At 36.9% G+C, this 26,682-nt stretch overlaps 1 protein-coding gene across 23 annotated transcripts in view; it reads left to right on the top strand.

Moving 5' to 3' along the window:
• GTDC1 (glycosyltransferase like domain containing 1) overlaps positions 1 to 26,682 on the top strand; it is a 494,021-nt gene that overhangs the window by 162,387 nt on the left and 304,952 nt on the right. For 22 of the 23 annotated variants that reach the window (XR_013828618.1, XR_013828619.1, XR_013828620.1 and 19 more), the window contains 2 exons: positions 8,611 to 8,778; positions 13,510 to 13,683. Coding sequence is in view for 17 of the 23 variants with exons in the window: in XM_079923629.1 (XP_079779755.1) it covers positions 8,611 to 8,778; positions 13,510 to 13,683 (342 nt within the window). In the remaining 6 variants the exon portion in view is untranslated. The remainder of the gene's footprint in view (positions 1 to 8,610; positions 8,779 to 13,509; positions 13,684 to 26,682) is intronic. The other variant, XM_079923630.1, reaches the window with a different exon arrangement.

Genomic DNA, 26,682 nt, shown 5'->3' with positions numbered 1-26,682 from the left:
TTCCGTGCAGAGGACCCAGGCTCCAGCTGTAGCTACCACATAGTTTACTATGAGAAAAATAAAGTGAATGAAGCTGGTTAAAAAAAAAAAAAAGAAATGAAATATGGTGGAAACAAGTAGCACAGTATGTAAAATTATATAACAAACCAGACCCACATTTTTAGCAGACATGTTTGGTGACCAAGCCCTTTAGTTTAATTAAATCTCCAATGAAGTTTCTTTCATTGGTCTATTATATATTATTTTTAGTTACCTACTGGACACTCCATTTATATTCAACATTTGTAAAATCTGTCTCTGTATTTCTCCTCTACTCCAACTGCTGATTTGTTTTCTCCTCTTGTGTTAAGGAATGTTACTACTACCCATCTGATTACACAAGCTAGAAACCTTTGAGTCACCCTTAGCCTGTCCCTCCCAGTCATCATCATTTCTATTTCCTTTGTTGCTCTTAATATCAGCCATTTCTCTCTACTCCCCCCGCCCTGACCACCTCCTCATTATTTCAATCAGCTGACTCCTTCCTGTTATTTAGGGTGTTGCTTAGATTGCATTTCTTCAGGAGGTTCTGCATTGATGGTCATCACCTTTCTGCAATTTGTCTAACTGTAATCTCCCAGTAAATATGTGATGAATGAAGGGATGAAATGAAACTGCTCAGTTCTTCTTCGTACCATTTATATTCCTTTATTTCTCAAACATAGACTATAATAAAAAGTACAGTTAGCAGGAAACAGTGAGTCACGTTCTAATCTTAGATGGTTCAAAATCAGTGTGGAGTAACTGAAAAAGCAGAGACTTTGTGGCCACGTCAACTTGGATTTGAAACTCATCTCTGCCTCTTAGTAACTGCTATTGTCTTAGCACTTCACCAAACCTCTTGTAATACTTTAATTTCTTAGTTGGTAAAATGGGGATAATAGGACATATCTTTTAGGATGATGATTAAATAAGATATACTTAAAAAACCTTGCATAATACATGGGTCCCTGTCTTCCTTTAGGACATTACAGAGACTTAAGTATCTCATTATCAAAAAAAGTGACGATGGCGAGCCGTGGTTTTAAGTGAATTGGTTTTATCTATATTTGGTTATGTATAGAACAACTTCCCTTGTTTTGAGAGTGGTAGTGATGGTGGTACTTTATTTGATTCCTTTTCCTCTCATTTTACTACCACTTTTCTTAGCCAGTGAGCATTTATAACTCAGTTAATTAAGGATAGTAAGAAGAAATAAAGCCTTTCCAGTATGATAATAAATGTACAGTGGATCCCCATATGGCTAACAGATAAAGTATGAACTTCTCATCCTGCATTCGGGTACCTCTAGGTCTGGTGGAAGATCACCTTTTCAGTCTTACTTTCTTTTATTCAAACCCTAAACTTTAGCCACTGTCCTTCCTCTCTGACTTATTTAAATAGCACTGATCCTTCTAGACCCAAAACATCAGGACCCAGGCCTCCCCCTGCTATACCCTCAGTAAACTTGAGACTTCCTGATTTTCTGCTGCCCTTAGTTTTCTCTTCTTCCTCTGAATGGATAGGGCTTAGTGCCTCTGCCTTCATTCATAATCAGCCTTGCACTGCTTGGTTACATTTCTTGTGCAGGACAGAGCTATTACTTATCTTTTTTATTGCTATTTAATGTTTCCTCTACTTATGGCTTGTTTTGCCAATTATATTGTCAGCTCTTTTGGCACAGGGGTGATATACTTCTTAGCTTGTCAAGTCAGGAGACTTGATAATATTTTGATTTGTTGACTTATTGATAGATGGTGTAAAACAGATATATCTATAAACGTTCTGAATGGTTCATGGTACCTTGTGTCTTACAAGAATACTCTTAACAGATGCTAGTCCCAAAATATATAAAAAATGTTTCTGTACACAGTAAAAATTTCAGTTTATTTATGTTTTTTTTTCAATAATAGGGCCCATCCTCCCTTCCTTTCTTGTTACAAACATAATTACTAAGTATCTTTTATGGATTAGATACTATGTCAGATACCAAGAGTTAAAACACTTGAGAGCTTGCTTGAGTAATTTAAGAGATACCTGAATTTAAGTGGCACTGGTAGCTAAGAAAGCACCACAGGTGTTATGTAATTTGTCTCCTTAAGCATCTGTAAGGCAGGTCAGAGTGTTGATGACTGTAGAGTGGATAGATGTTAAGAAACCAGTTGGAGATTTTGCTCAATGGCAGGTCCTACCTACAGACCTCAATTCCCTGCCTTCTGGACGAGTGTTCTTTACATTGTGATCTCCTAGCCGTCATGATAAGCACAGGAAAGGAACATTACATGGTGGAAAAACTGACCTATTAATTGATGCTACATCATGGGACAGCTATTGGGAAGCTGGATACTGTGTTAGCCTGTAAATTACCCCCCACAAGAACCTAGGAAATTAAATGACTCCATTTCTTTTTCCTTTAAATATGCTTCCATCTTGAATTTTTAATTGTTTTAGCAAATGGAAACATTTGGTTACGCACATTCTTCAAGGTTTTTGAAAATCCATAGCATTTAAACGTGCAATAGAAATGTTCTAATTAAGATAAAGTAGCTGACAACTAGAGCATAGTTAAAATGAAATTTTGTGTATCAATGATTAATAAATGTTAGAACTTTCTACACAGGTTTTTATAAATTAAAAATATATATTTAAGCCGAAGACTTTTGAAAGGTTTGGGAGTAATTTTCACGTATGCATGTATGTATCATTGAGCTCCTGTTACATTGAGTGATACAGCAGAGGAAAGGATAGCACTCCTCTTTCACTTCTCACATCCAGTTCATCAGCAAACCTGGACAGCACCATCAGCAAAAACCCAGTCAGTCCGCTTCTCAGCACCATCAGCGCTATCATTTTAGTCCAAGAGACTGACATTTCTTTTCTCTTCCCTACTCTTCTCCCTTCTTGCAAAGTGATTCCTTACAGTCTGTTTTCCATACAGCAGTCAGAGTAAAGTTCTCTGATATTAAAAAAATAATGAAACATTTCATGAAATACGTAAACAGATACAATAGAAATACAAGAGATTATACAAGAAAAATTTTAAACTTTATAGATTTAAATAAATCTAAAAATCATGAATCTAAAAATTTAAAAATCATGTTCGGGTCGATGATAGTATGACACATCGTATCATGAAATCTGTTTAAATATATGTTTCAGAAATAATTTTTAACATAGAAAAACATGCATTAAAAGCAAAAAAAAATTAAAATTGCAATAGTTTATACGTATTACAAAGTGAAAGAGTAAAGGTAAATTCACCCAATATGCATTTATTATTTTGTCATTTCCCTAGTTAAAATCCTTCATTCTCTTTCCATTGCTCTTACCATAAAATTCAAAATTATTTTCATGTCTCATAAAGACCCATAGACTTCCTCAGCATCTTCTCTGGCCATTCATTGAATTAATTGCTCCAGCTTCCTTGGTCCTTATTCAGTTCCTCAGCCTGCTAATTTTCTTCTTGCCTGAGCTACTTTGTTTTATATTTTAGGTCCATTATTTAGCCTAGTACCTTGCAAATAATAGATGCTCAATGTATAATGACTAAATGAGCACCAGAATGCAAATAGTGGCCATCTCTTTTGGGGTGGTTGTGCATGATAATTAATTTATAATTTTTGTACTTAAAACATTTTCTGAAATGAACATGTGTTTTCTAATTATCAGAAGGAAAAAAATGGCATTCTGGCATTCTAGAATTGGAGACCCTGGTAGGTGAAATTCAGCAAATCAGGAGGAACTTAGAAATTAGATTATCACAAGTAGATCAAGGGTCTATACAAGAAAATCAATTCAGTGAGGAATTGCATTCAGGTAGGATGGGTGGAGTGTTGGGTTAAGGGAAGCTGGTCCATCCAGAGTTGTGCTTTCCCATTAATTTATGGCTATTTAATTTAAACTTAAATCAAATTGAATTTAAAATTTAGTTCCTCAGTTACACTAACTATACTACAAGTGCTTGATAGCCATAAGTAGCTAGTTGCTGCTGTATTGGACAGTACAGATATAGAATATTTCCTTCATTGCAGAAAATATTGTATCACAGAAAGTACAGGATCTAGAATTCTGGGAGTAGATATCAAGGAACAGGAACTCAAGATAGGCAACAAAAGAATGAAGAAAGACTTAGGGGGTGAGGCTGGGCAACGTGTATCTAGACAAGGAATTTAAGTATTGAGCAAGGTGACACAGCTGGAAGATGGCATTCACTCTTCTGTCAAAGGCTTGTTGAAAGTCCTGCAGGGAATTATTTAAGTATAAATAACAACCCAAATTGGTATCTGTGTTAAATTGTGTTCTGTATCCCATTATGTGATAAATGGTTTCGGAAGGTGAGGGGCTATTGAAAAAACTTCATGGGTCAAGAGTGAGATAATTAGTCCATGAAGGATTTTCTCCTAGATTGTATATGGTGGTGGTTGGAATATTGAATGCCTGTCCTCTGTTTCTCATTTCACTGACCCTTCATGCCATTTAAGGTATAAAGGTATGCATCTTGATAATAGTAGTCACACTCCTACTGTGCTTATGTATATTTTAACATCTCGTTTGACATATTAAGAAAATAGGATAAAAGGCAAACAACTAGTGTATTCAAACTGAATCAAAGAAAAATAAAATCTAGAATTTCATTGTGTTGAATGATTTTGGATTCCTTAAGCAAATATGACTCAGATTGTAGGTATAATGTGCATTGAAAATACTTGAAGCATGTATATGCATACAGTCCCAAATACCTAGAACGGCATTCACGTACTTTTACAGCACAGAGCTGTTTTGGTTAGACGATTATAATAGCAGCTTACTTATGCTTTCGGTGAGATGGTAAGCTAATGATGTAGCCATTAATTTGAATTTAGCAGACATTTTAAATATAGGTTTCTCTTACAGAGACAAAAGTTGCAATTTAAAGCTCTTTGGTGGTCTAAAAACAGCTTAATTCTGTAGTAGCATGGTAATAAGTACTAATCCAGCTTATACAGTGATTGTAGTATGTCATGTTTGTGAAAGATTGCCCAACTGCTTTCTCTGGGTTTTATGTTAATTTAAAAATATTAAACATAAAACCTTATAACATCTTCATGCTGAGATAAACTGTTCAATTTAACTTGTGCTCAAGCAGCAGCTGTCAGGAATTATCTTGTTCCTAGTGGTTTTTGCTTTCACCTTGTGCCCTTTCCTGCCAGAGACACAGTGTGGGATGGTAAAGCTCACCTTGTTAGGATTTATTGCTTAAATAATACCTGAGGCAAGATGAACATTGGGAGCCTAGGGATTAGCTGCTGATTGAGTGATGTCATTCATTGTATTATACACTTTTTTTTTAATTGATGGAGGACGGCAAAGAAAAAATTGCCTATGAATCTTACCTGCATTTCTTTTGTGGGCATCTTCATCACTTCTTTTTAGGTGTCATTGAGCTGAATATTTGAGGAGTTGCTTATTGTCTAATTTAACTTCCATTTTACAAGCAAAAAAGCAAAGAGAAATGCTTTACTAATGTTGGAGATAATTCCCACAATTTAGAAGTAGTGAGCGCTATTTCAAGATTAGTTATAAAAATAAAATGAGTTTCCTGTTAATGACTGAACAAACTGAAGGAAGTGTTGGTGTGGGCAGTCCCAAATGGGTAATATTATGAAAATCATTGCCATTTTACTTCTGAATGTATTGCATTCTCTCATTTGAGAGCTTTTATTTGGAAGTCTCAATTTTAGATTTGGATTCCTTGATTGTGGATCAGCTGGTAGGTAGGGTAAGGAGAGGCGGTATGTGGTAGGAGGACAGTGAAGGGCTTGCTTTAGTTAAACATTTGCTACAGATGTTCCACCCTGAGGATAGTTCTCTTGGAGGAAATGAACAATTGGAGTCTGACTAGAAATACATATATGATGGGTTTACTGTTTATGGAATGTGGCATATTTTCCCCTTCTACTTACTGCCATTTAATGAATATCCTCCCAAATTTGTAGTTTTATAAATGTATAACTTAAAAATTTGCAAGGCTAGATCAGTGAGTTACAATATATCATTTATTTAGATTAATCAAATGTTAACATTTTGCACATTTATTTCTATCTATGAATATTTGAATATTTGTTTTTAGTGGCCTTTGGACCGAACTATTTAAGACTTAGTTGCAGACATCATTACGCTTCACATGTTAATAATTCAACACGTGTCTCCTAAGAATGAGGATATTCTCCTACATAATTGCAGTAAAATCAATACACTTCAATTTAAGATTGATAAAACTTTACAATTTTATATTCAGAGTTTCCCTGTTGTTCTTATATCTTCTACAGCTGTTTTTTATTTTTTTCCCCATTCAGTATCCCATCAAGTATCACACATTGCATTTTGTTTGGGGGTCTTTTTATTTCCCTTTACTCTAGATTTTTTTCCTTTTATGACCTTGACATTTTTTGGAGATCCAGCCCATTTATTTTGCAGAATATTTGTCTGGCTATTTCCGCATGACCAAATTCAGATCAAGCATTTTCGTCAGGAATTGGTGATCTCTATCTTTCTCAGTGTATCACATTGGGAAATACATGATATCCCTTTGGCCCATTATTGTTCATATTAAGTTTGGTCACTTGGGTAAGTTGATGTCTACCAAATTTCTTCATTATAAGGGTACGATTTTTTATAATTAATGAATAGATGGAAGCTGCAGTTAATGAGTTTTTCTTCCTTGTGTGTGAAAAACATTGAGTTTGCTCAGGTCTTAATGATTAACAATGAGTCATTGTTTGGAGTAGTTTGTTATGTTGGGACTGGGGAGTGGGAATAGAGGGGGGTGTATTACTCAACTTGATCCACAAGTTGCCATCCGTTTTATTTTAAGGAAAATATAGATTGACTGAGTTTAAATTTTATTGTTCTCTCTACTAAAGATCAGATTTGTAGATAAGCAAATATTTTCATATTTCAGAATTTTCAATGTAAAATTTAGAAAAGCTAATACTTAGTGGTGGTGGTGGGAATATTTTTGGAAAAAATAGAGGACATTTTCTGAACATGAATTTTCTATTTGCTTTAGTTGAGTACAAATAGACAATTTTAAAAAATGCATCTCCTTGATAAGATTTTTTACTTTAAAACAATAAACCATAACATTAATACAGCAATGTGAGTTTAGAGAGGTGGCTGCTTTTTGGTCTTATGTGCCTTTTGTAGCCCATGAAGAAGACACTTGAATTCCTCTTTATGATGTATGCACTTATTATGTAATCATTCTTCTTATGTGAAGGCTAGTGCTGCAGATCATATAAACACCTGAAGTTAGCCATTTGGCTTGTCAGCAAGGGAGAATTTATAGTAGTTGTAATCATGGTAATAACAAGGATGCTATTTTGTATTTATTAAGTACAGTAAAAAGCGTTTGCAATGTAAGTGGTCCACAACGAATTCATATCTGTGGTGTAATGAATAGTACTTCGGGCTTAGAAGACTGGGAATCTCTGCTTTGCCACTACTACCAGTGTGATTCTAGAAAAAACCCTTAACCTTCTTGGACCTCATTTTTTAGAATGAGAATTAAAGCTGTAAGGGTCAAATGATGCTATATTATGTTATAAAGGTGGCATTCCATCAAAATTGTGCCATCTAAATGTCCTCAGCTGCTCAGGGAATGTAATTTGTCCCTCTTTTGTGTCCACACGTGTTAGCCACCTCATTAGTGAAATATTTCCGGGTTGTCCCAGACAGTTGTCTGTCTGTTCCTCTAGTACTTTGTTCATGCCACTGTTATTGGCAGCATTCATTCTGCAGGCTGTCTTGTTCATCTTTTCTGTTCTTCCTCGCTTGACCCTGGTACCTAGTAGGCATTTATGATAAATGTTTGTGGAATGAGTGAGTAAATAGACACTATTTCATTTATAACCATGGATAGGTAGACTTTCAGTTTCCTTTTTATCCCCCAAAGACAAGGAACCAGGCTTTCTTCATTTTTATCATTTATGTTTTATATAAGGGATATTACAGAGTGTACATATGGTGCCATTAGCAGTCCAGTAATCGAGAAGAAAATATAAAAGAAAAAACCCTACAAATATTGCAGAATATTTAAAAGGGGGGCATAAGAAAACATGCCAAGAGAAAAAGCCCTCACTAGATAAGTCTATTGCATAAATCAAAAGGGTTTATGTCATAACACGAACACGTGCCATTCCTGCTCATATATTGAATTTCAGTAGTTGGTTGCATAAAGAAGTAAAGTGTAATGAAACTGGCAAGCAAAGTATTCCCCAGTCAGCCTTATCTTTGTTCCATTTGTCCTTCAGATGGAGCTTTTCTAGGCTTTTTTCAATAAAATCCATCCAGCTTTTTTTTTTTTTTTTCCTGCATCTCTCAGTAACTGAGCTGAGAAGACCAATGAGATTCAGGGCTTTTATAGTTCTTAGCAGCTGCTTTTTAAGAGATCAAAACTTAGAATGCTGCTACATGGTATTAAGGCTTAACTCTTGATGTGTCCCTATGGGGGATATGTTTTCCTTGGGGTAGGATGAGGAAAGAGGAGAGAAGGCACAGGATGCCCACTTCAAGTATGCTCGGGGTGGTAACCCTAATTTCCTTGTTTCCTAGGATTCTCTTCGCAAGCTCAGTGCTTAACCTGACTGAACTGGCTGCCCTTCGGCCTGACCTTGGGAAATTGAAAAAGATTCTGTACTTCCATGAGAACCAATTGGTATATCCTGTCAAGAAATGTCAGGAGAGGGATTTCCAATATGGATACAACCAAATTCTCTCATGGTAGGTATAGATTGTATCATTATATTTAGTCGTTTGCTATCTTTTTCCTTATAGTTAGCTTTTAAATCTGGAGACCTCCTGTACACTTATTTTAAAAATACCTTAAATTAGGAGCAAATGTTTAAACATACCTTCCATGGTAGGAATTACTTGTGCCTCTGCAATATGTACATATAAAAGAACAGCTAATCCTTTTATAAAATACATATGTGTTACAATCTAAATGTTGAACTAATTATCTAACTGTATTTTCTACAACATTCAAAATAGAATCAAAGGGGTGACAGGGACCTTCTTCAGCCCCTGATTCCATCATCTACTGTGTGAGACATACTTTTAGAAAAAGACAGTTAGTCAACTTTTATTTACCAGCTACTTTCCATGTATCCAGCTGAAATCAAAACAGAAATTTACAGAGGAATAAACAAAAATTAAAGCATAATGGAGCAAGGGGTTTTTGTCCTTTTTTTCCTTATTGTTTGTAAGAGAAAACTATGGAAAATGAATCTTTAGGAGGTTTTTTTTCCCCTCTTGAGTCTTCTGAAACTGCATAGCCTTAAAATACCATGACATTTCAAAGGTGATGGTCCTTCTCTACTGTTACTTCAACAAAGTGTATCTCCTGAAGCTTAGTTAATGAAAGAAGTTAATAACAGCTCTGAAACAGCTTTGCTATTGGATCCCATCCACATAACTGCAACACTCAAAGGGAGTCAGTTTGGCAGTGATTGGGTTCAGTTTACTCACCTTTTTTAATAGTTATTAGCAACTGGGATTGATGATGTGTTTAAACAGACTCCCAGCTCTTTTGCAAGTATATTCCATAGTTTCACTGACATAGAAAAACAGCTAGATGGTAATACTTCTGTGTTTTGAGCATTTTGTAAATGTTTTCCTGCAATCATTTTTACAAGCTGCTTCAAATGAAGTAGCAGCGCTATCAAAATAGAGCGGAGCTGCTTCACATCAAATGTCTCATAAAAAAAGCAACCGTTTTAAAATTTCATAATAAAATTAAAATATTTTATATTGAAACAGAGGGGAAAATATGTTTCAAAAACAAAAACAAAATCATTTTGTGCTTTATTAATATGGAAAACATTTGTAATATTCTTTTGGTTTCTTGAATTAGCCTCATTCTTTTCCTCAGATAGTGTGTGTTTATTACCCGTGAGAAATAACTGGGGAAAAAAATTAAGTCTATTTTTCCCTTTATGGGTGGCTTTAAAGTTAATGGAAGTTACACCCACTCATATCAGAGAGGAAATGCATGAAAAAGAATATTTCTGTAAACTATCTTGGAACTTTAATTTGGCATAAACTGGGTTTTTAAGAATATAAGTAGTTGGGTTGAATGCCGTTTGAGGGCAGATGGCTAAAAAAATTTTTAGCTTACTACCCCTCATCTCTCTGTTTCAGAAAAGATTGCTTTGCTCAGGGGGAATGAGACTATAAAAGCTTATATATAATTTTTCAGCATTGCTCTTCTCAAGAGCGTAAACTGATAGACGAGCTTGGAGAGAAAGAAGTGGGCTTGATCATTGGTGGGATTCTTAAGGAGAAAAAAACTGGCTTGCGGTCGTCCAGAGGAAAAATAAGAGTGTCAGAAAGCAGTCCTGTTCAGATTCAGTTTGAAAAGTATGACTCCAGCTTCTTAAAATGTTTCTTTAGTTTTCTTGCTGACTTCTGCTTTTGTTGGCACTGTCAGGTTTCTTTCTTGACTGTGTGACAGTTAAGGACTTCAGAGATGACTGACATAAGCACTCACCTTAAATAGAGGTTTCACTAACCCTCTGACTGATGAACACATGCCATAACTATGTATTATGACCTGTGGGTCACTATTACAATATGTGACATATGGTGAAAACAGACTAGCTGTAAAACATCCTTCAACTTTTGGTATATTATTATATTGGCTTCCTTATTGCTTGATATTGTGTCAGCACTTCTGTGACACTCTCTTGTATTATCCATGTTGTAATCACTGCTAATCCCAAGTTTGCACTAAGTTGCAACTAAAAAAACAAAAAATACTTGTATGGGAAAACAAGTTTGCAGGAGTGGGGGCAGATAGGGGTGGCAGGTCAACATTCCTTTCGTTAGTTTTTCATTCCGCTATGTATTGATAATAGAAACTTTGACTGTCTCAGTAAATGTGAATTAAACTAAACTGAGGACTTGCTGTGGTATTCCTGCTCTATAAGCTCTGTTTATTCATTTGTGTTTTACAGTCTTGTGGGCTTGCATGTCTTCTTTTCAGTTTCCTTGATGTCCTTTACAGGGTGAAATAAAACTAACTGCTTTTTCTATTTGATCTTGTATACCTTCTTATCAAAGCATTTGTATGCATTTTATTGAGATCCAGTGACACTGAGACACTGAATCATGGCTTAAAGCAAAGAGGGTCATTTTAAAAAACAAAACAATGATTTATTAAAATGGTTTTTTGATTCATAAAGGGAACATAGTACATATTCCTGTTTATCCAGCTCACCCATGGTTATCATTTGTGTTCATTGGTTTCCAAGAAAATGTTATAGGCAAATTTGGAAACTATTGACATATTAATGACACATAAACTTTGTTTTTACATTTCCTTCTAACTATGTATTTTAGATTATTTTTAATAAAAAAATACTAAGGAGAGAATCAAGCCTTTGCATCAAAAGCAACAGCGAATATTATATTTCTTTCGTTTAATTCTGAAGGTCCATGGTGTTGTGGTCCTTTATAATACATTATGTAATCAGTAGGACCTAGTGGTACGGATTTCTGGATCCATTTTCACCAACTTCTTCTATTTCTCTGACTACTCCAAATCTATATAATAAAAAAACAAGTTATTTGTAGAGTTTCTATATAATCCTTCCTGTGTAGTCTCAGAACTTTAAAAAACCTAACAGTTTCTTGAAGCAAGGGTTAAAATGAGAAATAGACTTTAACTACATGTTATGAAGGTATGCTCTTAGTATGAAATAGCTTTATCTGAATTAATCTCCTTGAAGGCAGTGAAAAGTATGGCAAGTGTTCTGTTCTCAGTACTGTGGTGTAAAACGAAGTACATCACTGACATAGAAACCCAACATGGGTAGTTGGGCCACAAAGAAAAAGGTCCTCCTGTACTTGGTGATAATATTGAAAATTCCTGGCATTGCGGAAAAGTACACTGGGTTGGCCAAAAGGTTCCTTCGGTTCTTAAAGTAAAAATGAAAGACATATTTTTCATTTTCACCAAGAACTTTATTGAACAACGTATTCACTGTTTTGTTCCACTACCTTCTGCGGTCTTTCAGGCAGCTTCATAATTCCATCTTCCCAAAGCTTTTTATCTTTTTGAGCAAAGAACTGTTGCAGGTGCCTTTTACAGTCTTCCAGGGAATTGAAATTTTTTCCATTAAGAGAATTTTGTAAAGACCGAAATAAATGGAAATCTGAAGGTGCAATGTCTGGTGAATTCGGCGATGAATCAGCTTGATCCCAGTCAAGCTGTAACAGTTTTTGCCTGGTCATCAAAGAAACTCGGTCTTGTGTTATCCTGATGGAAGATTATGCGTTTTCTGTTGACTAATTCTGGACGCTTTTCATCGAGTGCTGCTTTCAGTTGGTCTAATTGGGAGCAGTACTTGTTGGAATTAATCGTTTGGTTTTCCAGAAAAAGCTCACAATAGAGGACTGCCTTCCAATCCCACCAAATACACAACATCACCTTCTCTGGTTGAAGACTGGCTTTTGGTGTGGTTGGTGGTGGTTCATTTCGCTTGCCCCACCATCTCTTCTGTTCCACATTATTGTACAGTATCTACTTTTCATCACCCATCACAATTTGTTTTAAAAACGGAACGTTTTCATTACATGTAAGTAGAGAATCGCACGCAGAAATACGGTCAAGAAGGTTTTTTTCCTCTTAACTTACGTGGAACCTAAACACCAAACCGATTCACGTAACCAAGCTGGTGCAAATGATTTTCAACGCTTGATTTGGATATTTTGATTATGTCGGCTATCTCCTGCATGGTGTAATATTGATTGTTCTTAATTAATGTCTCGATTTGATCGCTGTCAACTTCAACTGGTCTACTGGACCATGGAGCATCGTCCAGTGAGAAATCTGCAGCACAAAATTTTTCAGACCCCTTTTGACATGTTCAATCAGTCACAGCACCTTCTCCATACACCACACAAACCTTTTTTTTTTGCGTTTCAGTTGAGTTTTTACCTTTCTTGAAATAATAAAGCATAATATGCTGAAAATGTTGCTTTTTTCTCCCATCTTCAGTATTAACATGGCTACACAGAAATTCACCAATTTTGATTTTTTTTTTTAAAGGCACGCTGATATGACAGCTGTCACAATGCAATCTAACAAAATTATTTCGAATGAAGTTGAAGACAGCTAAAGTGCTACTGGAGCCATCTTACGGAAAACACCAAACGGACTTTTTTGGCCAACCCAATACTTTGGTTTGAAGTGTCATAGGATCCCATTAAATCATTTAATTCCTCTCCTGCCTTTCCTCTCTGATGCCAATAATCTACCTTCCCTTGATATAATGCTAATGAAACTAACTTATCTATTAGAGTCATTTTGATAAATACTGGTAGGAAGTGCAGAGTTCTTTGCAAACCCAAGGTGCAGTATAAACTCTGATTAATAAAGAAGTCTTAGGCTTATAAAAATAACTGAACAAGTGTGGGCTCACCATATGCATTTATCCTTTCCCTTTGCAGCCTGGTGGCTGATGTGGTGGTATTCAACTCGGTTTTTAATATGGAGTCATTTCTTACTTCTATTGGAAAATTCATGAAGCTGATTCCTGATCACAGACCCAAAGATCTGGAAAGCGTCATCAGACCCAAGTGCCAAGTTATTTACTTTCCCATCAGGTTTCCTGATGTGAGCAGGTCAGTATGTTTAACTCCATTTTCAATATTGTGTCATAAATTATTCCCCAAATGTGTAAAAATCGATGATGTTCTTGCCAATTTTGACTTTTCAGTGTAAGCATGATTAGTTAGAGAATCAAGTTCTATTTCGCCATGCTGTGATTTACAAAGATTTTAAATAATCATGTGTCCAACCTGTCACTGAATGGTTAATTCTGATACTGAGTTTTTCCTTTCTTTTCTCTTATTTATTTGTTTGCCAAAGCAAGGTGCTTTGGCTTTTAACACTTACTGTTTTATTTATTTGTTGTTTTGCTACAGAAGTCATTGTCAAGCATAGGTCTCAACCTTTGTATTCAGCTTATGCCTATTGGTTTATATGTATAATAGTAACTTCTAAGTAAATCAGTGTTAAATTTTACTGCTTAGATTACTTTCATTTCCCATGCTGTTTTTTCTGGGGTTTTTTTCCCCCTTCTCCCAGTTTTTATTATTTATATTATCTTAGTAAAGAGTTAGGTCTTCTATATTGGGTTGCAAATGCACTTAATTGCCATTTCTTTTTCTCAGTCACTAAGGATATTTTTTATTACCCTTATTGCTGGGCCCACCCTGAATTAGCAATGGATGATGTGGCTCAAAGGGAACATTCTAGAATTCCTTTTCACTTTTGATTAAACCTAGCAAAATTGTTTTTACTACCACCAGGAATATTTTCCCCTTGTGAATAGAAAGTTTACTTCAGTGGGAATCATACTAGCTGGGGATGCTGCTGTTTTGTAACTGACTGTGTCCTGAAAAAGAGTTCAGGGACAGCTGTTTCTTCCCCATCCTTGAAATGAAGGCAGGAGACAATTTAATATCCAGATATGCTATGCAGGAGGTCAGCATTAGTCTCTAGGTTCTGGACTAACTGAGTTCACCCAGATTTTGCTGTGGGGACACCCACTCTTCCACACCCCTAATACTGATTTAAGTGTCTGACTAGTTAATATTGCATTGAAGAAAAATCTGCCTAATACCAAATCAAGCTAGTGAGTCATAAAATTTAAGTTAGAACAACTTGCCTGATCCTTACTTTATGGAGTTCAGAAAACAGAAGGCCGGAGAAGCAGACTGGCTTGTGCTCACACTGCTGATTAGTGTCAGAGACTGTATTAAAATTTAGACTCTATGACTTTTGATTAAATTTTCTGTTAACTATCTAATCTTCCTGTCAGTATAGGTCATTTGTCAAAAATATTTAATGATTTATTTACAGTTTTGAAAACTATAAAGCTAAGTGAAACTAAGATCACAGTTGATTTTCATATATATGTAAATTTGTATATAATATGTATTTGTAATATATAATTTTCATACGTGTGATGAGAGAATGTCAACTTCTGAAGAATATGATTGTTATACTTTAGATCTGTGATTAGCTAGAACACAGCTTATACTTTAGATCAGGGGTCCCCAACCCCCGGGCCTGTTAGGAACCGGGCCGCACAGCAGGAGGTGAGTGGCGGGCGAGCAGGCGAAGCTTCATGTGCCGCTCCCCATCGCTCCCCATTGCTCGTAGTACTGCCTGAACCATCCCCTGGTTCGTGGAAAAATTGTCTTCCATGAAACCGGTCCCTAGTGCCAAAAAAGTTGGGGACCGCTGCTTTAGATCATATTTTGAACCTTATTTTTTGACATGCTTTTAAGTTTTTCATATAATAATATATCGTCAAAATGCACATCTGTAAGTGAATAGGTAGTTATAGCACATCTTAATTATTACTGCTATAGAATTCCAAATAAATAGTATGTTTTAAAATGCACTTGCATCTGATATAGTCCTACAACATCCTATGTTTAATACACCTGTGGCAATTGAATAGTTTATTAATTTGGACTGTATTACCATAAATAAATCTAGCTAAATGGAAGAAGGTTAAAAAATATTGTGGCCAAGATAACATTCATAAGCAAGGTCTTAGCCCAGAGTGTTATTTGAATTATTTTCAAATGGTAATTTGCTTTATCTAACCCAAACTCATATAGTGTAAGTAAGTGATTATTTGCATGAATGACAATCATTCTAATGCCTGCAGTCTTAAAAGAGTATTATTTTGTTGAGATGTTGAAAAATATTTAGTAATTCCAAAGGCAAAATAACCAAGGTGATTAAAAATAAAAAAAATTTTGAACGGTTCTATCTTTCTCTCAAATTTAATTTAAAAACAAAGCAGCAGAACATATACTTAAATTATTAATATAATGTGCTCTAATAATATATAATATAAGGTATATTAATCAGGGAAGAGAAAAAGCCATATTTCAGCAAAATATTTGAGGATTTATAAAGTTGATAACTGTTAAAACTCAGAGCATGTCTGTCATACAGAAATTCAATATTGGGCTTGTAGTACCTGCTGTACCTATTACCTTCCTCACCCCTCCACTGCCTCATTCTCAAAGACCAGAAAAATAGTAGCAAGAAAGAATATTCACTTGAAAATATTTCATTATATGTATTAAAACATTTTGAAGTGGGAAAGCTCTTAAATACTGTAGTTAGGCATGCACATATTTGAGTCTTGACCGCCACTTACTAGCTCTGTGACCTGTGCAAGTGTAATGACCCTGAGCGTAGGTTCTTTAATGGTTATGATTATATTTACCTTATCCCCTCATAGGCATGATGTAGCTATTAAATGAAATAATGTGTGCCAAATGCCCAGCCGAGTGCCTGGCACATAACAGAACCTTAATACAGTTTAATTCATCTTATTAACTCCTTCATCCCCATTGTTTTATAACCTAGCACATTTATTGCCACCTGAATATAAAGGACAGTCTTCCCCTTTGCCCTCTTTTAACACATGAAAGTAAAGAAATGCTCTGCCAAAGGAACAGCCTAATATAAATAAAGAGGTTCCTTTATATATTCTTTTTATCATCCTGACTCAAGCAGCCTTTTGGCTTCACCAGAACCTGTAGCATCCATTGATGGTAAGGAGCCAGCTCCTTATGTTCATTCTTCTCTTGTCCTAATTTTCCTCCTTCTTTCTCCAGTTTAACTTCCACATTCTGTCATCATACTTCCTTTCTCGTGTGTACTCTCAAATCTTTTGCACCTTTTCTTTCATATTTGATTAGGAGGAAAACCTCCAGCCGTACTTATTAGCCTACTCTAAATTCATGACCCCTAAATCCACATGGACCTGTTGAGCTGCATGGCGAGTGTACCATAATTCCCCTTTTCTAAGTAACTAATCATGCATTTTCCTTTCTTTGTAAGCTTTTAATACCAAATCTTCTGTCTTCCTTCTCAGATCATGACTGAAAAAGATAGACACAATCAGAAGAGAATTTCTATATGCTGCCACCATTACATCTACCCAGTTATGTGCTTCTGGGTAAATATTTTTTATCTTCACACCTGTAACTATTGATGGATTGACCTTACTTCTGACTAAGGCCCTGTTTCCACTTCTTTGCTGGAGCCCATCCGTCTTGCATACCTAAAAATTATTTTTCTAGCAAATTTTTTTTCTCTGATCTGCATCATCCATTTTCCTCTTTTCTGGATGGTTCCTATTAGCATACAAAAAATGCTATTTGCTTTACATCTTTAAAATATTCTCTCTGATTCCACTTCATCCTCTGCTACTACCTCATTTCTTTATTTCTCTTAGTAGCAAAACCTCTTGAAAGAGTTGTTTACACTTGTTTCCAATTTCATTCCCATTGTTCTTTCTTCAAGCTACTCCACTGAGACTGTTTTTGTCCAGGTCCCTGATGACTTCCATGCCTCTAAATCCTGTTGTCAGTTCTCAGTCCTCATCTTACGTCACACATCAGCAGCATTGGGCACACCGTGACACAGTCTTCAAGCTGGCTTCCAGGACACAGGTGCTGCTTCTCAGGAGTGTTGCCGGTTTCTCTTTATGACCTTGATCTTTAGCTTTGGACTGGCCTTTCCCACTCTTGACCCTTAAGGGGTTAGTGGAGGAAGAGCCCAGGATTGAAATGAGAAGAAAAGATAAAAGAGTCAGGAGGTCATCAATGAGAGAATTATCCTGTGGAATAAAGGGAAGAGAGTTTTAAGGAGATGATTGGTAGTGAATTCAGAGGAGTGAGGTTAAATAAAGTGATGACTAAAATTATCCTTGAATTCAACAATTAAAGGGTCAGTGGTGCCCCACCCTGCATTCTGTTAACTCACAAAAAAGTTTCATATGTTTTTTTCTGGTAGGGAGAGAAACAACCTTCAAGTCTAGGTGAGATCTCTTTTTCTTTCTCTTTCTCTTTCTCTTTCTTTCTCTTTCTCTTTCTCTCTCTGTCTCTCTGTCTCTCTCCCTCTCCCTCTCCCTCCCTCTCCCTCTCCCTCTCCCTCCCCCTCTCCCTCTCTCTCTCTCTCCCTCTCTCTCTCTCTCTCTCTCTCTCACACACACACACACACACACACACACACACACACACACACACACAGAGGCTCTGCTCCATATTTTAAAGATGAAGGCATCAAGGCCCAGAGAAGTTAAGTGTCTTCTGGTAATCACACAGCTAGATATAGACAGAGCAGAAACTGGAACTCCTATCTCAGAATCTCCATCGAGTGCTCAGCTCACCACTTATTGTGAATGCAGTTTCAGAGGTCTTGATTATCTGATTTTTCAGCTGACAGCAGATTAGCAGCATCAAATTGGGGGTGCGATAAAGGCAGGCTCGCTGACAGCAGTGAAAAGTGACAGCTGACTGACAGCTTGACAACAAGGGAGGAGAGAGATAAACTGTTTAAAAAAATACATGAGAAGTGAAAAAGCATGGCAGCCTGGAGCCATTCTAGGGCAGTACAGGCAACTCTACACATGGATGAACCCCTGCAGACATTCCTCCATGATTGTACAGCTTGTACATCAAATGGATAACTGTGATTTATTAAGAAAGATTAAATGGTAGCCAGTAAATTCTCTTTAAGAATATAGGGAAATTCATAACCCACTTTTGGCAGAAATTATAAATGACAGCAAATGGAGCTAAATGTCATGCCTTACTCTAGGATGTACATGAACCATGTTCACCTAAAGGAAGATAATAAACATCTAACCCTTTTTCATGCAGTTGCAATGTCTGTAAGCTTAGGTGACCAGGGAACATTTCAGTAAGACACCTTTTTTGGATTTTTCTGACTGGAGCCTTTTCATGTACCGTATCTCCGTTTGCTGCTAGGGTGTATATATATTGGCTCCTTCAGCACTGAAGGCATCCAAGCCTGCCAGATGATCGGTAGTCAACAAAACAGATTTTGTAATATTAATACCATGTCTTAGTCCTTTTAGTCTGCTATAAGAAAATACCATAGATTGGGGGGCTAATAAACAACAGAAATTTATTTCTCACAGTTCTGGAGGCTGGGAAGTCTAAGATCAAGGCAGATTTGATGTCTGGTGAAGGCCTGCTTTCTGATTCATAGATGGCTGTCTTCCTACTGTGTCCTTATGTGGTACAAAGGGCAAGGGAGCTCTCTGAGCTGTCTTTCATAAGGGCACTAATCCCATTCATGAGGGCTCCACCCTCATGACCTCATCACCTCCCAAAGCCCCCATCTCTTAAAAGCATTATATTGGGAGTCAGGATTTCAACATATGAATTTTGAAGAAATACAGATATTCAGTTTGCAGCATACCAAAAGATAAATGTGATCTCAAGACTTAGTGGGATGAGACTCACTACTGGAATGTACTGAAGAGGATGACTATTTTGTGTTAAAGGATATAGATTAGATTGAAAATGAAGGAATTTTTACTGTGTGTTTCAAGAAGGCAAATTTCACATAGAGTTCCATGGTGCTGATGGTGTGTGATGGAGAGGAAAAAAGGGAGCAATTCTGCAGCTTACTGAGCTAGATGTTGACTAGAGGAAGCCAATATTTTCCTACTCTAGATCATGCAACTGTCATAAAGGCAAAGCCTAGTAGAACTAGGGAATTTTATATATCCAGACCTTTGCACAGGTCTCAGTCTTATGAAATCCGAACATCTGAGGAATTTGCAACTTGCTTTCTGACAATGTCATCTTTAGAAGGTAGAGCTAACCATAACAGCTAACCTTCCTGAGTCTTATTTTAGCCCAGCATTATGCTAAGCATATTATACATATTTTAGCATTTTATTCTTCCAACAATTCTAAAAGATATTTTCCATTTATAGTTGAAGAAACCCAGCCATACAAATATAAGTAGCTTTTTGCCTACACTCATATAGATAGTAAAGGTATAGGTAGAAATCAAACACATTTTTTACCCTATTTTAGAACCCAACCTCTTGAAAGTCTTTCTATACTGCCTGTCCCGAAAAGAGGTTTTGGACCCTAGTACGTGACTTTGGCCAGTGAAGAACAAATGATTTATAAAAGAGAATTGATGGAAATGTTGAGCGAAAGGGAACATGTCATGGTAATGTTATGAAAGAAAGGACACAAGGTCTTAGAAAGCAGACTTTCAAAAGATTGAAGTTTTGAAAAAGAGGACACCTGAAAAGGAATGAGCAATTTAAAAAAATATATTTGTTGAGCGTCCTAATGGAGAACTGTCTGTGGAGCCGAAAGCCCTAGTGTGAATCCTGGCCCTGTCGCTTTCTATCCAGTAAGCTCAGAATAGAACCTCAACCCAAGTCCAGTTAACTCCTTATGAAAAAGAGATCATGCTTTTCTTGACTTAAGGAAGAATGAACAATTTTAAGAAAGAATTCTCATAGTCAAATTGAAAATTTGCTTAAAGAAGCAGAATAGGAAGAATATGTCAAAGAAACAGCTGTAGACTCACACCATTATTTCATGTATAAGAAAAGTATTTTATTTTATTTATTTATTTATTTATTTATTTTGCGGTACGTGGGCCTCTCACTGTTGTGGCCCCTCCCGTTGTGGAGCACAGGCTCCAGACGCGCAGGCCCAGCGGCCATGGCTCACGGGCCCAGCCGCTCCGCGGCTTGTGGTATCCTCCCGGACCGGGGCATGAACCCGTGTCCCCTGCATCGGCAGGCAGACTCTCAACCACTGCGCCACCAGGGAAGCCCTATTTTATTTTTCCAATTTCTAGGTATCTTGTCATTTATCCAAACTCTCTTCCCTTACAAGTTAGCTTATAGCATGACACCTGTCTTACAGGACAGTCCCCGATCCATCATATTAGATTAAAAGGATGTAGCTGACTACATACATCTGCACAGCATCAGACTTCTTCCATCTGTCTCTCTTGTAAGATTTGGTGCTGAGGGCATATCCATGATTTTTATGTAACTAGATAATCTCCACCCCCAACAAACTGGACCACATAAGAATGAATTGTAGAAATACAGTGAATTACAAAGTGGCATCCCTTATCCTTGAAAAGGATCATGTTTTCTGGAGGAATTCCATCAGGGAGCTTCAAAGTGGATATCATCTGCTTCAAATAGCATTCAGTTGGATTTAAGGTGAAGAGAGATAAATGCTCAGGCTGTCAAGGCCTGATACTTGTATATGTTTGTCACTTGCCTGCCTCCTCTGTCCCATTATTTTGTGAAAAATGAGTTTAATTTTTTTATTATGGTTACACATAATTAACTTAAAAAGATCAAACGTATGTGTTTCCAGTGGAGGCCTTAAAAAAAAATCATTCATTTATTTTTATTTTTTCATGAGGGAATGAATATACTGTATCCTTGGGAGTTGAAGTTTGGACTTGGAGCTAATAGAAGCGTGTATACTTTGGGTTGAGAAATATGTCCTTATCTGGGTTTCAGGTCCAATTCAGTCAACACAGAGAACATCAAGTATCAACCTCATTGTGATTATTAAGAAAAAATTTCATATGTTTCTGTGACCATTTCAGTATATATATATTCCTATTTTCCATAATATTGGATTGTCAGAGTTGCAATAGAGTAAAAAAGAGTGGATTTTTTTTTTTTTTTTTTGCGGTACACGGGCTTCTCACTGTTGTGGCCTCTCCCGTCGCGGAGCACAGGCTCCGGATGCACAGGCTCAGCGGCCATGGCTCACGGGCCTAGCCGTTCCGTGGCATGTGGGAGCTTCCCAGACCGGATCCCGAACCCGTGTCCCCTGCATCGGCAGGCGGACTCTCAACCACTGTGCCACCAGGGAAGGCCAAAAGAGTGGATTTTACCTGTGAGTTTCCTCATTTCATAGATTTTTACTTCCTGGGAAGAGGGGTTATATGAAGAGCATCTCCGCTTGCCTCCTTCCTACATTTTTTTTTTTACATCTTTATTGGAGTATAATTGCTTTACAATGGTGTGTTAGTTTCTGCTTTATAACAAAGTGAATCAGTTATACATATACATATGTTCCCATATCTCTTCCCTCTTGCGTCTCCCTCCCTCCCACCCTCCCTATCCCACCCCTCCAGGCGGTCACAAAGCACCAAGCTGATCTCCCTGTGCTATGCAGCTGCTCCCCACTAGCTATCTACCTTACATTTGGTAGTGTATATATGTCCATGCCTCTCTCTCGCTTTGTCACAGATCACCCTTCCCCTTCCCCATATCCTCAAGTCCATTGTCTAGTAGGTCTGTGTCTTTATTCCTGTCTTACCCCTAGATTCTTCATGACATTTTTTTTCAAATTCCATATATATGTGTTAGCATATGATATTTGTCTTTCTCTTTCTGACTTACTTCACTCTGTATGACAGACTCTAGGTCTATCCACCTCATTACAAATAGCTCAATTTCGTTTCCTTTTATGGCTGAGTAATATTCCATTGTATATATGTGCCCCATCTTCTTTATCCATTCATCCAATGATGGACACTTAGGTTGTTTCCATCTCCGGGCTATTGTAAATAGAGCTGCAATGAACATTTTGGTACATGACTCTTTTGGAATTATAGTTTTCTCAGGGTATATGCCCAGTAGTGGGATTGCTGGGTCATATGGTAGTTCTATTTGTAGTTTTTTAAAGAACCTCCATACTGTTCTCCATAGTGGCTATACCAATTCACATTCCCACCAGCAGTACAAGAGTGTTCCCTTTTCTCCACACCCTCTCCAGCATTTATTGTTTCTAGATTTTTTGATGATGGCCATTCTGACTGGTGTGAGATGATATCTCATTTTAGTTTTGATTTGCATTTCTCTAATGATTAATGATGTTGAGCATTCTTTCATGTGTTTGTTGGCAGTCTGTATATCTTCTTTGGGGAAATGTCTGTTTAGGTCTTCTGCCCATTTTTGGATTGGGTTGTTTGTATTTTTGTTATTGAGCTGCATGAGCTGCTTGTAAATTTTAGAGATTAATTCTTTGTCAGTTGCTTCATTTGCAAATATTTTCTCCCATTCTGAGGTTGTCTTTTTGTTTTGTTTATGGTTTCCTTTGCTGTGCAAAAGCTTTGAAGTTTCATTAGGTCCCATTTGTTTATTTTTGTTTTTATTTCCATTTCTCTAGGAGGTGGGATCTTGCTGTGATTTATGTCATAGAGTGTTCTGCCTATGTTTTCCTCTAAGAGTTTGATAGTTTCTGGCCTTACATTTAGGTCTTTAATCCATTTTGAGCTTATTTTTGTGTATGGTATTAGGGAGTGATCTAATCTCATACTTTTACATGTACCTGTCCAGTTTTCCCAGCACCTTATTGAAGAGGCTGTCCTTTCTCCACTGTACATTCCTGCCTCCTTTATCAAAGATAAGGTGACCATATATGCGTGGGTTTATCTCTGGGCTTTCTATCCTGTTCCATTAATATATCTTTCTGTTTTTGTGCCAGTACCATACTGTCTTGATTTCTTTTGCTTTGTAGTATAGTCTGAAGTCAGGGAGCCTGATTCCTCCAGCTCCATTTTTCTTTCTCAAGATTGCTTTGGCTATTCGGGGTCTTTTGTGTTTCCATACAAATTGTGAAATTTTTTGTTCTAGTTCTGTGAAAAATGCCAGTGATAGTTTGATAGGGATTGCATTGAATCTGTAGATTGCTTTGGGTGGTATAGTCATTTTCACAATGTTGATTCTTCGAATCCCGGAACATGGTATATCTCTCCATCTGTCTCCATCTTTAATTTCTTTCATCAGTGTCTTATAATTTTCTGCGTACAGGTCTTTTGTCTCCTTAGGTAGGTTTATTCCTAGATATTTTATTCTTTTTGTTGTAATGGTAAATGGGAGTGTTTTCTTGATTTCACTTTCAGATTTTTCATCATTAGTCTATAGGAATGCCAGAGATTTCTGTGCATTAATTTTGTATCCTGCTACTTTACCAAATTCATTGATTAGCTCTAGTAGTTTTCTGGTAGCATCTTTAGGATTTTCTATGTATAGTATCAGGTCATCTGCAAACAGTGACAGCTTTACTTCTTCTTTTCTGATTTGGATTCCTTTTATTTCCTTTTCTTCTCTGATTGCTGTGGCTAAAACTTCCAAAACTATGTTGAATAAGAGTGATTTTTGACAGCAAAGGAGAGAGGAGAACAATGTTGGTCATTTGAAGTAATCTCATTTACTGAAACTTTAAGAATTTCTCTGAACATTTCTCTCCACCTTTTTCCATGTAGCTAAGATATGAAGCCAAACAGAGGTTTATGGACTTTGCCTATTTTAGAAACAAAAAAAGGAGAATTTTTAAAACAGTGTGAAAATTTTAAATGAAAACTCGCAGGCTGTGCAAACAAAGGCAAGGAACCTAAGGGCTTTTTGAAGAATTCTTATTAAAGAAAACACTATTTTACATTGCAAAGCAGATGTGTCAGAAAACAACAGCAGATCTGTAATTTGAGAATCTGTAGATTGATAAGACTGAAGGCAGCCCCCATGGCTCCCCACTGAAAACTTTCTGTTTTCTGTAGTTAAGAGTTCTGCTTCTGGGGGGGTTGCCAGAAGCACCTTAATCTTCTTACCACATGTGGTCATATTTCTCAGATATTTTGAGAAAGTATCAGTGTTAGAGTATTAGTAAAACTACCACCTTTGCTATATGAAATAATGAAGTGTGGGTACTGTCTTCTTTAATATTAATCTAGGTCTGAAGTAGAAGAAGAAAAGTTTGGGTTTTATAAATTTAAACATCTCCATATTTGCTAACAATTATTTTGGTTCTCCAAAAAAATGTGTTTCTTTTTGAATGTCATTTAAAAATTTTTTTTATAGAATCAGTGTACTTAAAAACTTTTGATAAATCATTCCAATGTTTAACACCACTCACTGTCAAGAAATCTCCTTTGTATCTAATGCAAATCTTTCATGCTGCGATTGTATTGTAACCATCTTCCTCTTACTCCCCTTAAGAGAAGAGAGTTTGGTTTCAGCATATATATACCATCCCTCTGTTGGTCTGAAGTTACATAGAACGAACTTTTGCTTTTTCAAATGTACTTTTTAAAGAAATTATTATCCATGTTAATGCCTAATTATAACAGATTTCTGCTCTCATCAACTTAGGTAATAATAGTAACGTCACTCAAAAAAGCACTCTGAATTCAGCAGCAACAACAAAAGCCTATCCTTTTGTTATAGGATGATTTACCCCTGTTCTCCTCACGTATAGAGAACACTTGAGTTGATTTTACATCAGAGATTTGATGTACATTTTTTTAGGTCCTTGTAGTCCTGTCCTAAGAGATTTGGGAGGTCAGAAGCAAAGGTCACAGATCACAGGGTAGAGAAATAACTAAAAATCCAAGAATGTTCTCAGGGATTGCATCATCAACCCAAAGGGAGTCATGGAGCAGGGCTGCCGCAAAATGGAGATGAATGTCATGCGACAAACTCAAACCACAGCAAAAGGTCTGCTTAGGCTTTCTTTCCCTCTTCAGGCTCAAAGGGCATCGCCAAGCTTCCCATAGCACAGTGAACGATCATTAGTGTAAAGCCATCAAGGCAAGAACGAGTTACGTTATATACTCTTGTTTATTACAGGAGGGCTATATGCAATGCATATTATTTAGAAAGATTTCAAGTAAATGACTTTGATGTTTAAAGGATCAAACTTTGGTTATCTTTCTAAAAATCACTTATTCAAATCATTCCATTCCAGGTAGTGTTGAATAAAAATTGGTAGTCAGCAGTATGGTGTACTGGGATTCTTGTTTGGCTTGTTACCACTTGCTGCCACTGTTCAGCCTAGAATACATTACTTAACCTCCCAGAGCTTCAGTTTTACCGTCTGTAAAATGGAAATTGAAATAGTACCTGTATCTTTGGCTTATTAGGAGGAGGGAAACAATTACTACCATATGCTGACTGAGCTCAGTGCCTACAACCTAATAAGTGTTACGTAAATGTTAGTGGTTTTATTATGATTCCCATCATCACCATTGTGGTTTTCAGTTGACAGGATTTTTGACAGGTCGCCCATTCAGTATGACTCCAAGCTGAAAAGTAAGGGGGGACAAAATTCTGAAAACCCTAGTAATTTTATAGAATACCTGAGGATCTAAAGTTTACTACTAATTCAAATAAACGTAGGGACTGTCTTATATCTTGTCAGTCCCCATCACACCAGCCAAATGCAATACTTTAGCAGTGTGAGTACACAAGAGGAAAAGTCACATGCGCCGCTGTCCACATCTGCCTGGCACCTATAAAACATATGCATTCCTTGTGGTACTGGTGTGTAGAATGGTGAGTGGGTACAGAAGTCATTTTAGTTCAGTGTTCTTGTAAAGAATGTTGGGGGTGTTCTAGAAAACTTTCCATTAAAAAATAAACAGCTTGGAATGTACCATTCAGCAGTAAGCTACCGGAATAATCTCTCACCCAGAATGGCTTATTCCCTAAGAAATTCCAGTTAAAAAACTTTATGGGCTTCCCTGGTGGCGCAGTGGTTGAGTCCGCCAGCCGATGCAGGGGACACGGGTTCGTGCCCCGGTCTGGGAAGATCCCACGTGCCGCGGAGCGGCTAGGCCCGTGAGCCATGGCCACTGAGCCTGTGCGTCCGGAGCCTGTGCTCCGCAAGGGGAGAGGCCACAACAGTGAGAGGCCCGCGTACCGCAAAAAATAAATAAATAAACTTTATTATATAGGAAATTCTTTAAAAATGGGCTTCAAAATA

The sequence above is a fragment of the Stenella coeruleoalba genome, assembly GCF_951394435.1.
Source record: "Stenella coeruleoalba genome assembly, chromosome: 6".
Classification (NCBI taxonomy): domain Eukaryota; kingdom Metazoa; phylum Chordata; class Mammalia; order Artiodactyla; family Delphinidae; genus Stenella; species Stenella coeruleoalba.
Note: the sequence above shows the minus strand (reverse complement) of the source record. Positions and strands in the feature narration are given on the sequence as shown.